Source organism: Oryza sativa, chromosome 10 (genome assembly GCF_034140825.1).
Source record: "Oryza sativa Japonica Group chromosome 10, ASM3414082v1".
In the NCBI taxonomy this organism is placed as follows: Eukaryota; Viridiplantae; Streptophyta; class Magnoliopsida; order Poales; family Poaceae; genus Oryza; species Oryza sativa.
This window is the reverse complement of record NC_089044.1, coordinates 18,811,917-18,825,591: the sequence shown is the minus strand read 5'-3', so window position 1 is coordinate 18,825,591 and position 13,675 is coordinate 18,811,917. Positions and strand designations below refer to the sequence as shown.

The following is a 13,675-nucleotide window of genomic DNA, read 5'->3' as shown; positions in this document are numbered from 1 at the left end:
TGATTAGCCATAAGTGCTACATTAACCCACATGTGCTAATGACGGATTAATTAGGTTCAAAAGATTCGTCTCGTGGTTTATAGGCGAGTTATGAAATTAGTTTTTTTTCATTTATATTCAAAAACTCCTTCCAATATCTGGTCAAACGTCTAATGTAACACCTAAAAATTTACATTTCACCAACTAAACAAGTCCTTAATACTAACAATGAAGTTAAGCAACTCTGTGCTCACAGAAAGAACTGCATATCACCTCTCCTGCACTCCTCTCCAGATCGGAACCCGCCACGACTCCCCATACGGCCATTCCCACCCTTCCCCACCCACACTCACTGACACCTAATCCCCACAACTCGTCGGCCCCACCTGTCAGTGTCATTTTCCTTCTCACGATCGTCACACCCGTCTCCATCCCCCCCCCCCCCCCCCCACCTCCCCGCCGGCGTGGGCCCCGCCGCCCTTTCTCGCCGGGAAGCAGCCACAGCCCACAGGGAGGGAGGGAGTAGGTGCCCCACCCCGCACATCTCCACGCATCCCCATCCACCTCCCTCGCACGCGAGGTGTTCGACGCAACGCCGCCCCAGAAGCGGCCGGGGCCAAGGTAGTCAACATGTCGACCGCCACCACCGCCGCCGCCGCCGGATCGGAGCCGGGACCGGGACCGGGCTCGGCGGACGTGGGCGGTGAACAGCCCGGGCCGCAGGCGGAGGAGGTGGTGGTGGTGGCTGCCGCGGCCGCCGCGGCGGAGGCGGGGGCGGGGGCGGGGGCGGGGGCGGTGACCATCGTGATCTCGCAGCCGGAGGAGGCGGCCGAGCCGAAGGGCGCCGCGGCGGCGTCCCCGCCCCCCGTGGTGGCCGGGGCGAAGGTCGCGGCGGCCGCGGTGAAGGAGGCGGAGCTGGCGAGGACGGACAGCTTCGACGAGCAATGCAGGTAGGCCGTGGGTGGGGGTCTTGTGCTCGTCTGCTGCGAAATGTTGGGGCCTTGGTAGGATCTCGCGCGATGCTTCTGGTTATTTTTAGCGGAGCTTCACGAATCGAGGAGACGATGGGGGAAAAGGTTTGTGGCTGTGATTGGTCCGATTTAGTAATTGGGCATTTCGTGGTTGGATTATGGCGCCATTTGTGAATGAATTTTGGGGTTTTTTGCTGACTGCAACCTGCCGAGAACTTGCAAAGTAGCTCCTCAATGGAGCAATTTGCTCATGAATCATGGATATTAGTAGTATATACCGCATCAGTTACCACATATGTGATTAGTATCAGTTCATCAGTAGTCTTCCAATTACTTCCCTTCATCTAGTTATCCATGTATGACCAATCTGGTGTTTCAAGATGTTGCACAGTAATAAATAGGTTGCGTGCTTCAGCTGGATTCATCAAACTAAAAGCAAACATGATTTGTACTTGTGATTTCGAGTTCTCAAAGGGACAGCTTGAGGGTGGGAGATGGAACAAAGCCCTAATTAAAGTTTAGGCCCCCACAATGCTGCTGAGGTTGACCTTTATTTAAGAATACCCTAGCGATTGATCTAATTGAAGTTGCTTGGACTTATGAACAACTTTTGAGCTCAAGCTCCACCAAGCAAGTGTTTATATCTTTTCTCTGGATTACTAAAGAGGAGGACACCATGCGTGCATTCGTGCGCTCTTAGTTTCTATGAGACTGCTGTGAGAATAAGTCTGTGTGCTGATATTTATTATTGCTCGTTAGGTACCGCCATACCAGAGTTACATATTCAGTTTACCAACATGTGTTATTGCACCATTACTTAAAGTTGTTAAATTACTCAACCAGACGCCCTTCTTTCTTTACCTATTGACATATGCACTTTCAAGATTTACATATTGTTGTGACTTCCCTTGTCGCCAATGGCTTACTCATTTCATCTCTGAATGTTTAATATCTGTAGGGTATGTCAACAGAAGACAGAAGAACCTTTGGTAGACCTTGGGTGCAGATGTCGAGGTGATCTTTCAAAGGCTCACCGCACGTGTATTAGTGTTTGGTTTCGTACTAGAGGTTCAAACAAGTGTGAAATCTGCCAGTAAGTCTTCTTCATAGATGGTTATTGGCTATTCTGAACTATTTTTATTTACTGAAGCTGTTTGCTACACAGGCAGGTTGCTGTCAATATTCCCCCTCCAGAGACGCAAGCTAGTGTATGTATACCATTTCTCACCCTGTCTAATATTGTTTTCAAGGTTTATTTTGGAAAACATTACTTCCCATCCTATGTTTAGCCATTATTAGTTATATCCTCAAGTAAAAAAAAACGACTGAGCTCTATCTATGTTGAGACCAGCTAAATCACATCCTTTTGCTTTTATGTGTTTGTAGTTTTGAACACTTCCCTATATGTATCATTTTCAATTGATTGAGCTTTTCAAATATTTATGTTCCACTGCTAGACAATTAAATGCCTCCTGAAATTCAGTGGATATTGTGTTGCAAAAAGTATAAACCGAATTTCTCTTGCTAGTAGTGAAAAATTTGCTTTTTTCTCATTGAGCAGACAAGTTATTGGGTTTGGAGGGTTGATTCAGCTTATGGAAGGGGCCGAGGAGGACATGAAAGGGTATTTTTGTAACTGGAGACAGATAAAAAAAAGAAACAGATGCATATGAATTAACTATCTGACTGCACTGATGCAGAAAGAAGTTACTAACTAAACTACCATGTGACTGTCTTCAATTGTGCTGAAATTATTCACTCTGTTCTGCTTCATATATGATGTCTTTCTCTTTGTGTACGTAGGGATGGTTTAGCCCTCTGTGGGTTGCATTTGCAATTCTTATTGGCGGACTCTTGTTGGATGTTCTGATATCTGTTTCTCTTGGCGTCTCCGCACTTCCTGTGAACATAATAATTGGTACGTATGATATTTTGGTTTACAGCATCTCCAAGGAGTACCATTTAATTTTCTTCTGTTATTTACCTTGCATTGACCTGATATATGAAAACATAATAAGAGGAACAGAGGGCTACCATTAGCCTGTACTTAGCCTGAAACACCTTCCATCCATAATCACAATCTTCACCATACTTCGGGCCTGTTTGGTAGAGCTCCAACTCCTAAATGTAGCTCCAGGAATTGAGTCTGTAGTGGAGTTGTGGAGCTGCCTAAACCCAGCTCCACCTCTCTAGTTCATTTTGTGAGAGAGCTCCACCCAGCTCCGCTCATATTTTAGATGGAGCTGAAATTGTTTGGCTGAGCTCCAGAGAGTTGGAGCTGTGCCAAACAGGCCTTTCGTATCGGTGGTTCTACCCAAAGCCATGACAGTTTTGGGAGTTACTAAATTTTTTCAATTGATCATTTTGGTGTCTTTGTTCACTTGAAGATACCACACAGGATGGTGCTCTACTGCTCATTGACACAACTGCATGATGTTTGCAGGTGTTCTTATAGTTCTCGGCCTCGGCACCGCCCTGCGGCTAGCTCTAGAGTGCTGCCAGGAATGGGGCTCCAGGAGAAGCATGCCGAGGCTGCCGATGGACGGCAGCATGGCGCCCAGTGGATACCACCCTGGTGTATAATAGTGAGAACTAGGCGTGTAAATAGCCATAGGACACGAAACAAACTCTGTGTTGTTGGTGATTGTATTCTCTCCTTGTGGTAGCTAGTAGTTCACATGTTTCTCCTCCCTTGGAGGGAGACGAGCTCAAATCCAAAGCTTCTTGTTGTTGAGTGATGACCACGATATCGAATCGTACACCGGTGTAAATATTCAGCGCGGAATGCTCACTTTTTCACTAGTTCGTGTTCATCCACAATGTTTTACTGCTGCCCTGGACCTTTGGTTAACGTTAGGTTTGTGCTGTCACCTAGTACGTTTATGGCCTGCTGTGCTTTGCTTGGGATGGGTTTCTTCGGAAACCGTAAAGTTTGGAAAATTTTCACAGGAATTGGTATGATTTTCTTAAATTTTCTCTAAGATTACTCCATTCTGAGACCAGCTTTTTGATAGGAGGCTATCCATGCATTTGTCGACAAATTCTCTCAAACATTTGTCAAATGTAAATATGGGACAATCGGAATGTAATTACACTACAACTTACATATAACTACAATATAACTTTCAAAAACCCCGCCGTACACGCTAGTTCCGCGAAGCTGAGGTTAATAAGGGACCAAATCCACCCATAACACGCTATTTCCGTGTGTGTGATGAGATTTTTTTTCCTTATCTGCTTGCACGAGTATTGAAGTATCTCTAACGGTACAAAATTATATGAAAATTTCATACAAATTACATTGTAGTTACACGCAAGTTATAATATAGTTATACTACGACTATATACTGTATTATTTGATAAATTGTCGGGAGAAAATTTGTAACACGTATAACAAAACCATTTGTTAGAAATACTAGTATATTTTAGTTTCTCAAAAAAAAATTAGGAAATGAAGTCAAATGGGCCGAAAGCGTGTGATGACGTCATCAGATTTCGGCCCAGCCCATCACGCGCGCGTAGGCTACACACCTCACCAGCCACCGCGCATCGCTCAGGGCCGCGGAAACCGTGGAAGAAGAAGCGGAGGACACCTACCCCCACAAATCTCGTCGTCTCGCTCGCCGGCGGCCGCCGCCACCGCCACCACCGCCGCCGCGATGATCAGCATCCTCGCGCAGGTACGCGACTCCGTCCTCTTGCTGATGCCGGGCGCGGGCGGGGCTCGTCCCGTCGGGTTCCATCCCCGCGTTCGTTCGATTTTGCTGGGTGATCGATTGATTGGGGGAGGGTTTGGGTTGGATCTGCGCGCAGGAGCGCCTCCTCGGGTTCGCCCTGGGCTCCGTCTCCATGGGAGGGTTCGTCCTCCACCAGCGGCGCGCCATCTACCGCTCCCTCGCCGACGCCGACGCTGCCGCTGCCCCGTCGCCCTTCTCCTCCTACCAGGTCTGTGTGTGTTTTGTCCCGATGCATTTTGCCGTTGCTTGCAATTACGGGATATTCTGCTTTCCTCACACGGTTGATGATGTTATGTTATATTCCGTAGTATCGGTGCGGGAACCCTTGATCAGAATTGCAATGTGTATTTAGCAAGGCTCAATTTCTAGTGTTCGATTTTTCTCTTTTTGTTGGTGTAATATTTTGGTTATGTTTGTTTGGTAAGAGAATTGTTTAATCTCACAAGGGGACACAACTAAAATTACGTACTTTTACATCTAGAGTCTATCTGTTCAGTGGTGTAGATATCACTAAGAAAAACACCTTTATCTTTGGGTAGTAGCAGTAAGTTTATCTGCTAGGGCAGGATGTACAATGTGGCTCTTGTGAATTTTGAGTTCTTGAAAGGAAAGATTTTAAGTCGAACACAACACACACACACAAAAAGACGAGCCAGACTTGGAAGAAATGCAGTTAAATGTGCAAAGTTGATCTTTTTTTCTTTTATTTGGGCAATCTCAATGCAAACATATTGAATTCTGCTATTGGGACCATGGTCCTTGGCCCTTGCAAAGTTAAAGGTTTATGTGTTCTCAACCAAGTGATACATTACCAGAATAAAACCTGTAACTAGTGATACATAAAGATTTTTTTTTTTCAATCAGTTATGAACCATTGTTATTAACGATTTTTGAGGATGAAATTTCATTTGGGCAAGTACATCAATGGTTGAACACATAATCCATTAGATTCCAGTATTTAAGCAGGATTTTGAACTAAATTGATGTATTATGTGCTTTTATCTTTCGTTTTCTCCTTATCTTAGTAGAGTCTACATGCAAATTATATCAATAGGTGAAAACTTCTTATGCCTTGTTTTTAGTTTCAAGTAATGCCACAATATCGGTGTATAAAGTGTTGATGACATAAGCATATTGCAGCTTGTTTACATAAGGACAATAATTACTTTTTACCATTTTTTGTGATCAGATGGACAATAATTACCATAGACTGCAACATCAAGCATATTCTGTGGACAAATATGTTCTAATAACTGCCAACTAATTGCCAGAATATACGAAATACAATATTACCTCTCAAATGGAACAGGCATATAGGATATGATAGACAAGATAGTTTTAAGGGAGCATGATTATCATGCTTTCAGCAGAAATAAGTTTACTCTTCTTTCCATAACCCCTCAACCGTGGCAGTAAAAGGAACCGAGTTATTAGCGTGTCTGATGTCTTTCTTACTAGGAACCACCTTGATGACTGAATCTTGCCTCTGTTGCAGCCTAGTGAAACCAGAAGTAGAACAAGCTCAACTGAATTGGCTCACGTATGGAACAAGGGAGTGGATGAGACTCTCGGACGACTTGTTGCATACCTCAGCTCTCGTGGATGGTAATTCAAGCATTATCTGGTTGGGCGTGCCAAAGTTAACAGGTGGAGCATGCCTCCCCGGTCATGTCATTGTTGTGCTATGATGTACTCACATTTCTTTGAACCCATAGCTGAATACAATGATGTCTTTTTCTTTTTAATTTAAGAAAGGTTGAACGATATCATGGATGAATGGATGGATCAATATCCTATTTGTCCCAGAAAAAATGTTCTTTCTGCTACAATTCTTGCATGTATTACACACTTCGGGGACTTCATACTGGCCCTGTCTATATGCTTCGTTTTGAAGCGAATATTCGTGTTGGCAATTCGTATTAACAGGCTATGATAATACTACTGCTGATGTACAAGGCATACTAGTATCAGACAGAGGGTATGTCTGCCCTGACGAAAATTTCGCTTGGCTCATGGCTTTACATGAGCACATGGATGAACAAAGTAGAAACTAGCAACGATCTTCTGATCACAAATATTGTCCATGGTGTTTCCGTTGGTTGCTATCCAAACCAAGTAGTGTTTTTAAAATTTCAGGATTGCTATCCAAAGTTGTGGAAAGCCACCTTCTGTTGGGTATGAGTAATGGAGAGTCATAGCGTATCAAAAAAAAGTGCTTGCGTAGTGAGCGTAGCTCAACTAATTAGGTTTTGAAATCAGCCTACTCGAGTTCAAAACCTACAATTAACACTACAATTAACACAGTTCAAAACCTACAATTAACACAGTGCTCGCATTTACGGTTAATTATTTTTTTCAGTGGTAGACAATGTATTCGTCGACAGTGAGGCTCTGTCGACGTCCGTGGTGATTTTGTCATTTAATCTCAAAATATGTTAGTCCAGATAGGTGCTCATATGGGATACAGTGCATGTGCGCCTTTATAGTTGACAGTTGAGTCATTGGTATATGGGTTCTACACTCCTACTCCCTCCGTTTCGAAATGTTTGACGCCGTTGACTTTTTATCACATGTTTGACCGTTCGTCTTATTCAAAAAATTTAAGTAATTATTAATTCTTTTCCTATCATTTGATTCATTGTTAAATATATTTTTATGTAGGCATATAATTTTACATATTTCACAAAAGTTTTTGAATAAGACGAATGGTCAAACATGTGCTAAAAAGTCAACGGTGTCAAACATTTCGAAACGGAGGGAGTACTTTACTATGACTCACAAGTTAGTGACATAACTGCAAACTGCACTGGAGAAACTTCCTCCCGGTTGGGCTACTCCGAGACCTGAAGCAGTAAAGGTGAAAAATGTTAAATAGTGGCCACGGAGACTGTTCCATTCCATCGCTAGCAGACCACAGAAAATCCTCCTCATACGACGAAAGGGATCACATCAAGAGACGTCAGCCCAATAAACAGAAACGATCAGCAGCTAATAAAACCATATGACGCACGCGACGACGTCGACGAAGCAGAAGAAATTCAAGAAAACCGATCTATATAAGCATTTGCATCACCAGCAGCAGAGCAGCCTCGTCAGTCAGACAGTCATCTCAGCAAGAACACACACACTCACTTCATCGTCGTTGTCGCCGTCGTCGACGACGACGAACATGCAGTCCGGCGAGAAGCCGGCGGCGGCGGCGGAGGTGCGGGTGCTGGGGAGCTGAGCGAGCCCGTTCGTGATGCGGGTGATGGTGGCGCTGAGGCTGAAGGGCGTGGAGTACGAGCTGCTGCAGGAGACGATGGGGAAGAAGAGCGAGCTGCTGCTGGCGTCCAACCCGGTGCACAAGAAGATCCCCGTGCTGCTCCACCGCGGCAAGCCCATCTCCGAGTCCCTCGTCATCGTGCAGTACGTCGACGAGGTCTGGCCGCCGCCCGCCTCCATACTCCCCCGCGACGACCCCTACGCCGCCGCCATCCACCGCTTCTGGGGACAGTACATCGACGACATGGTACGGTCCTCGTGTCTGATTGATTGAAATAATTAGTGAAAAAAAATTAAACGGACTAACCAGAATTAAACTGCCCCATTGTTTCGCTTATTCGATATATTTGCAAACGAAAAATAATTTATTAAAAAAAACTTTGATATGCGTGTTCTTATTGATGTAAAAACAAAGGTTAAAAAATAAAATTCAATGAAAAAATACCCAAAATTAACTCACGTTTAAGGATGAAAAATTAAATTTTAGCTGATAAGTATAAGCATAAACGAAAAGATGAGACTGTTTATGGTAAAACTTTTATACTATATTTTTTTTAATATGAAAATGATTACATCTCCGGCCTCTCAGCAGACACAGAGGCCAGGGATGCAAATTTTTTTAAAAAAAATATATACTGTTCAACCTTTTTTTTAAGAATAGTCGGGATGCAAATTTTTTTTACAGAAATATACCGTCGATCTCGCGTAATCGTTTGCGCGAAAATGACGTGGACGTGATGTCACGAACGGTATTGCGCGGCGAAAACGCGAGACCGCACGGTCTCGCACGACGAGAATGTGAGACCGCACGGTCTCGCAGAACGAAAGAGCGAGACCGAACGGTCTCGCTGATTAAAAGAGCAATACCGCACTGACATGCCAGTTAATTAGTGATTAATTATCCTGATTAGTGATTAATTAATTATTAATTAATTGTTAATCAGGATAATTAATTACTAATTATTATTAGTTAATAGTTAATTAGGTAATTAACCATTGACGGCCGGGACTGCCATACCGGTGTCGCTGCTTCAACAAGCGATACCGAGCGGACTCTCTTTGCTTCTGCGAAACCGCGCGATACCGCGCGGCCGCACGGTCTCGCATTTTCATCGCACGATACCGCTGGTAACGTCATGTTTACATCATTTTCGCATAACGATTGCGCGAGATCGATGGTATATTTGTAAAAAAAAAAATTTCATCCCGAATATTTCTGAAAAAAATTGGATAAACAATATATTTTCAAATTTAATTCCAACCAATAAGCTTTAGCAGTGAGGAAAAAAAAGGATCACTTGAATTGAATCACATATGTGATTCAACGCGGAAAAGAGAACCCTTGGCTACTAATTCTAAAACTATAGCACCATCACGTATAGTATCCTGCTCCTTTCATGGCAACATCAGAACCCAACTGGTAGACCTGAAAATTATCTACATAGGATTAGGCAATCTATCTATTATATTATTAAAGGAATAGAAAAAGAAGCCTCCACGTTCGCTCTCATGGTCTAGAAATTCTTACATTAATCGGAGAAAAAGAAAAAGTAGAGTCCATATAGAAATACAATTTAGAAATAGCTGAAATTCGGAATTAAAAAATAAGGAATATTAGAATAGTAGACTAGAGTCCATATAGAAATACAATTTAGAAATAGTTGAAATTCGGAATTAAAAAATAAGGAATATTAGAAGAGGAGACTAGAATCCATATAGAAATACAATTAGGAAATAACTGAAATTCGGAATTAAAAATAAGGAATATTAAAAGTAGAGTATAGAGTCCATATAGAAATACAATTAGGAATTAACTGAAATTCGGAATTAAAAATAAAGAATATTAAAAGTAGAGTATAGAGTTCGGAATTAAAAATAAGGAATATTAAAAGTAGAGTATAGAGTTCGGAATTAAAAATAAGGAATATTAAAAGTAGAGTATAGAGTCCATATAGAAATATAATTAGGAAATAACTGAAATTTGTAATTAAAAATAAGGAATATTACAAGTAGAGTATAGAGTCCATATAGAAATACAATTAGAAAATAATAGAAATTTAGAATTAAAAGTAAGGAATATTAGAAGTAGAGTATATAGTTCATATAGAAATACAATTAAGAAAAAAAATAGAAATTCGTAATTAAAAAATAAGGAATATTAGAAGTAGAGTATAGTGTCCATATAGGAATTTAAGAAAAAGAAGCCTCCACGTTCGCTCTCATGGTCTAGAAATTCTTACATTAATCGGAGAAAAAGAAAAAGTAGAGTCCATATAGAAATACAATTTAGAAATAGCTGAAATTCGGAATTAAAAAATAAGGAATATTAGAATAGTAGACTAGAGTCCATATAGAAATACAATTTAGAAATAGTTGAAATTCGGAATTAAAAAATAAGGAATATTAGAAGAGGAGACTAGAATCCATATAGAAATACAATTAGGAAATAACTGAAATTCGGAATTAAAAATAAGGAATATTAAAAGTAGAGTATAGAGTCCATATAGAAATACAATTAGGAATTAACTGAAATTCGGAATTAAAAATAAAGAATATTAAAAGTAGAGTATAGAGTTCGGAATTAAAAATAAGGAATATTAAAAGTAGAGTATAGAGTTCGGAATTAAAAATAAGGAATATTAAAAGTAGAGTATAGAGTCCATATAGAAATATAATTAGGAAATAACTGAAATTTGTAATTAAAAATAAGGAATATTACAAGTAGAGTATAGAGTCCATATAGAAATACAATTAGAAAATAATAGAAATTTAGAATTAAAAGTAAGGAATATTAGAAGTAGAGTATATAGTTCATATAGAAATACAATTAAGAAAAAAAATAGAAATTCGTAATTAAAAAATAAGGAATATTAGAAGTAGAGTATAGTGTCCATATAGGAATTTAAAACTAACGAAAATTTGGAATAAACACAATAAAATTAAAAGTAGAGTTTAGAGTCCGTATAAAAATATAATTTACAAATAAATAAAATTCAAAATTAAGAAAAATATGGGAAGAAAAGTTTAAAGTAAATATAGGAATACAATTTAGAAGTAACTGAAATTCGAAATTAAAAATTAAATAATACTGAAAGATGAGTTTAGAGTCCACATAGAAATACAATTAGAAATAATAAAAATTCAGAAATAAAAATAAATAATATTGGAAAAAGAGCATAGAGTCTATATAGAAATACAATATTAAGAAAATTCGGAATTAAAAAAATATTAAAAGACGAGTAATATAGGAATATATATATATATATATATATATATATATATATATATATATATATATATATATATATATATATATAATTTACAAATAACTAAAATTTGATATTAAAAATAATTAATAACTAACATGTATATAAAATACAATATGAATATTACACATTAGTAGTTTTGTAAAGTTATTGCAAAATTTAAAATTATGTTGTCATTTTAATATATTTGAATAATATAATGAGAAAACATATATGCTATTATATGAGAGAAAATATAATGACGCTACCATGCTAGTTTCTTATATTGTATTTATTATCCGTTATTTAAAAGTAAATGTAAAAAACAAAACTACGATGAAAAACCCTCGAAATCAACTCTAAAGTCAATTACCAAAAATCAAATTTTGGTTACGACCGGTAAGAAAACAAGAGTTCTCAAACTGAATTTATTCAAACTTTTTCTTCTCCTTGTATCTCGAATAATTTCCAGGTTTCCACTCTTGCTTCGATGCAGTTTCCTCCAAGGATTCGGATATTGAGAGGAACCGTCCCCGGAGACAAGGACGAAGCGTCCGACGAAATGACAACCGCTCTGCTGTATTTAGAGGAGGCATTCGTCGAGTGCAGCAAAGGGAAGCAATACTTCGGCGACGACAGCATCGGCTACCTGGACATCGCCCTCGGATCGCACCTCGGATGGATCAGGGCGGTGGAGAGGATCGCCGGCGTCGAGCTCCTCGGCGGCGCGAAGGTCCCCAACCTGGCTGCCTGGGCGGATCGCTTCTGCGGGCACCCGGCCGTCGTGGACGTCATGCCGGATGTTGATATATTGGTCGAGTTCACAGCTAAGCTGATTTGATGAGGGCTTTGTTAGCTTCCAAATGATCCGTGTCGATAATCCGATGAATAATCTGTTTCGACGAAGGAGATTCTTAAGTATTATGCATTTTACCAACTGTAGTACTGTGGTCATTAGTGAAAGCACGTTAAGAAAGTGATTTGCTAGAAAACTTTCGTACGTTTTATTCCCACAAAACCTTGAGATTTGTGATCATCGGATCACCTTAAGATTTGTGTGTGAAGGATAAAATTGCTACAAAAAATTTTCACACGCATCATGCGTAAGATCTTATTGCTAGCTAACTAAACCGTAATTCAATGCAAGTTTTTTATAAGTTAAATCATAGTTATAGTGTAGTTATAATGTAATTACAATATAGTTACATTTTAATTATATTATAATTATATTTGAAAGTTTTTGACTCAAGAACTTATGACAATTTTTCCAGATACTCCCAAAAATAAACAATGACTCGACAGGGTTTTTTTTTTTTCTCGAGTTCAAAGAGAGATCTTAAACATTGCAAGCGAAAGCCTCCTCTAAATAGTTTCGGCCATCTTTCCCAAAACAGCATGGCCCAACTCTCTGGGCCCACAAAACATTTCCAGATTTTTACACAGCACCACCATGGCCCACCTATCTGGGCCCACATAAATATAGCCATAAAGCCCAACTCAACTACTACACGCATACGTATGGAGCAAACCAGGCCGGCCCACTAGGCGCTCGTCTTCGGCGCCGCGCGCGCGCACGCCTCGGCGTCGCCGTGCGCCGCCACGCCCACGCGGCGCCGCGCCACGGCGTACGCCACCGCGAGCGCCGCAAACGCCGCCACGGCAGCGGCGCCGGCGACCACGCCGGCCACCGTGCCTGCCCGGGCGCAGCCGCGGCCGACCTTCCTGGCGGGCGCCACGCCGCCCTCCTCCTGGTCGGCCCTCGCCACGCTCGCCGCGGACTCCCTCAGCTGCCCGCGCGGCGCCGCCCGCGGCGACAGCGCCGGCGCCGCCCCGGCGGCGTGCCCGCGCCGGGCGCGCTCGCTGGGGTGGAAGAACTCGTACGCGTCCGGCGACAGCGCCAGCGGGCTCTCGAAGGGGAGCCCGTGCGGGTGCGCCGCCGTCGGCCGCTCCTCGGCCTGTGCAAGGCAAGGCGCGAACACAAGAAACACCATCGCCGCCGCCGCCATTGCCATGATCTTTTCGGAGCTCGAGCTCAGCAATCACATCAAGTGTGCAGATGATCTTGTGTTCTTGGATTGCATTGGGTGTATATATATAGAAGATGCAGGAGTAAGCAAGTAAACAAATTGTGTTGAGGCTTTGCTTCTACTTCAATTCTTGTAGTGGCAAGCTGAAAGGGAAGCAGAATGATGGCGAGGTGTGGAGAGATGGAATGATGTTTTTGATCTTTTGGATGTCCATGCCTCACAGTCACAGGCTGAGACACATCCTTAATTAATTTGTTCCATTTTCAAAATTTTAATCTTGTTTATCCAGGCTAGTGGGGGCTCAATCATAGACTGATAGTCATACTCCCTCAAAAGTTATCTCAGAGGACTATTAGTTTACTTGGTGACTTTTAAGCAACTTTTTGTTTGCTTTATCTGTGCTTTTGGTTTTGGCCTTGTAATGATGGAAGCATTCTTTGCCACAGATGGTA

The 13,675-nt window shown here is 41.4% G+C and overlaps 4 protein-coding genes across 5 annotated transcripts; 3 read left to right on the top strand and 1 right to left on the bottom strand.

The window, feature by feature from the left end:
• Window positions 1-488: 488 nt before the first annotated feature.
• LOC9266091 (uncharacterized) lies at window positions 489-3,752 on the top strand. Of its 2 annotated transcripts, XM_015758218.3 has the most exons (6): window positions 489-929; window positions 1,909-2,043; window positions 2,116-2,158; window positions 2,512-2,574; window positions 2,754-2,868; window positions 3,394-3,752. In XM_015758218.3, exons 1-6 carry the CDS (start codon window positions 610-612, stop codon window positions 3,531-3,533), a joined length of 816 nt encoding a protein of 271 aa, XP_015613704.2. In that variant the 5' UTR covers window positions 489-609; the 3' UTR covers window positions 3,534-3,752. The 2 variants fall into 2 exon arrangements, with proteins under 2 accessions (XP_015613704.2, XP_066160713.1); XM_066304616.1 differs by lacking the exon at window positions 2,512-2,574.
• A 753-nt stretch (window positions 3,753-4,505) lies between these two features.
• On the top strand, window positions 4,506-6,628 carry LOC4348925 (uncharacterized). The gene is made up of 3 exons (XM_015757261.3): window positions 4,506-4,630; window positions 4,764-4,895; window positions 6,183-6,628. The coding sequence occupies exons 1-3, from the start codon at window positions 4,610-4,612 to the stop codon at window positions 6,294-6,296; spliced, it is 267 nt and encodes an 88-aa protein (XP_015612747.1). The 5' UTR covers window positions 4,506-4,609; the 3' UTR covers window positions 6,297-6,628.
• A 1,141-nt stretch (window positions 6,629-7,769) lies between these two features.
• Window positions 7,770-12,290, top strand: LOC4348924 (glutathione S-transferase U17). Its single transcript, XM_015757260.2, has 2 exons — window positions 7,770-8,198; window positions 11,693-12,290. Exons 1-2 carry the CDS (start codon window positions 7,929-7,931, stop codon window positions 12,035-12,037), a joined length of 615 nt encoding a protein of 204 aa, XP_015612746.1. The 5' UTR covers window positions 7,770-7,928; the 3' UTR covers window positions 12,038-12,290.
• A 447-nt stretch (window positions 12,291-12,737) lies between these two features.
• LOC4348923 (uncharacterized) lies at window positions 12,738-13,202 on the bottom strand. The gene has a single exon (XM_015758217.1). The coding sequence runs from the start codon at window positions 13,200-13,202 to the stop codon at window positions 12,738-12,740; it is 465 nt and encodes a 154-aa protein (XP_015613703.1).
• Window positions 13,203-13,675: the final 473 nt, after the last annotated feature.

Bases quoted from the DNA above. Each gene is read 5' to 3' on its own strand.
- LOC4348923 (XM_015758217.1), bottom strand. From the start codon at position 13,202: ATGGCGGCGGCGGCGATGGTGTTTCTTGTGTTCGCGCCTTGCCTTGCA.
- LOC4348925 (XM_015757261.3), top strand. From the start codon at position 4,610: ATGATCAGCATCCTCGCGCAG. The intron at 4,631-4,763 runs GTACGCGACTCC...ATCTGCGCGCAG, and splicing joins TGATCAGCATCCTCGCGCAG to GAGCGCCTCCTCGGGTTCGC. The intron at 4,896-6,182 runs GTCTGTGTGTGT...CCTCTGTTGCAG, and splicing joins CGCCCTTCTCCTCCTACCAG to CCTAGTGAAACCAGAAGTAG.
- LOC9266091 (XM_015758218.3), top strand. From the start codon at position 610: ATGTCGACCGCCACCACCGCCGCCGCCGCCGGATCGGAGCCGGGACCG. The intron at 2,044-2,115 runs GTAAGTCTTCTT...TTTGCTACACAG, and splicing joins AACAAGTGTGAAATCTGCCA to GCAGGTTGCTGTCAATATTC. The intron at 2,869-3,393 runs GTACGTATGATA...TGATGTTTGCAG, and splicing joins TCCTGTGAACATAATAATTG to GTGTTCTTATAGTTCTCGGC.
- LOC4348924 (XM_015757260.2), top strand. From the start codon at position 7,929: ATGCGGGTGATGGTGGCGCTGAGGCTGAAGGGCGTGGAGTACGAGCTG. The intron at 8,199-11,692 runs GTACGGTCCTCG...GCTTCGATGCAG, and splicing joins GACAGTACATCGACGACATG to TTTCCTCCAAGGATTCGGAT.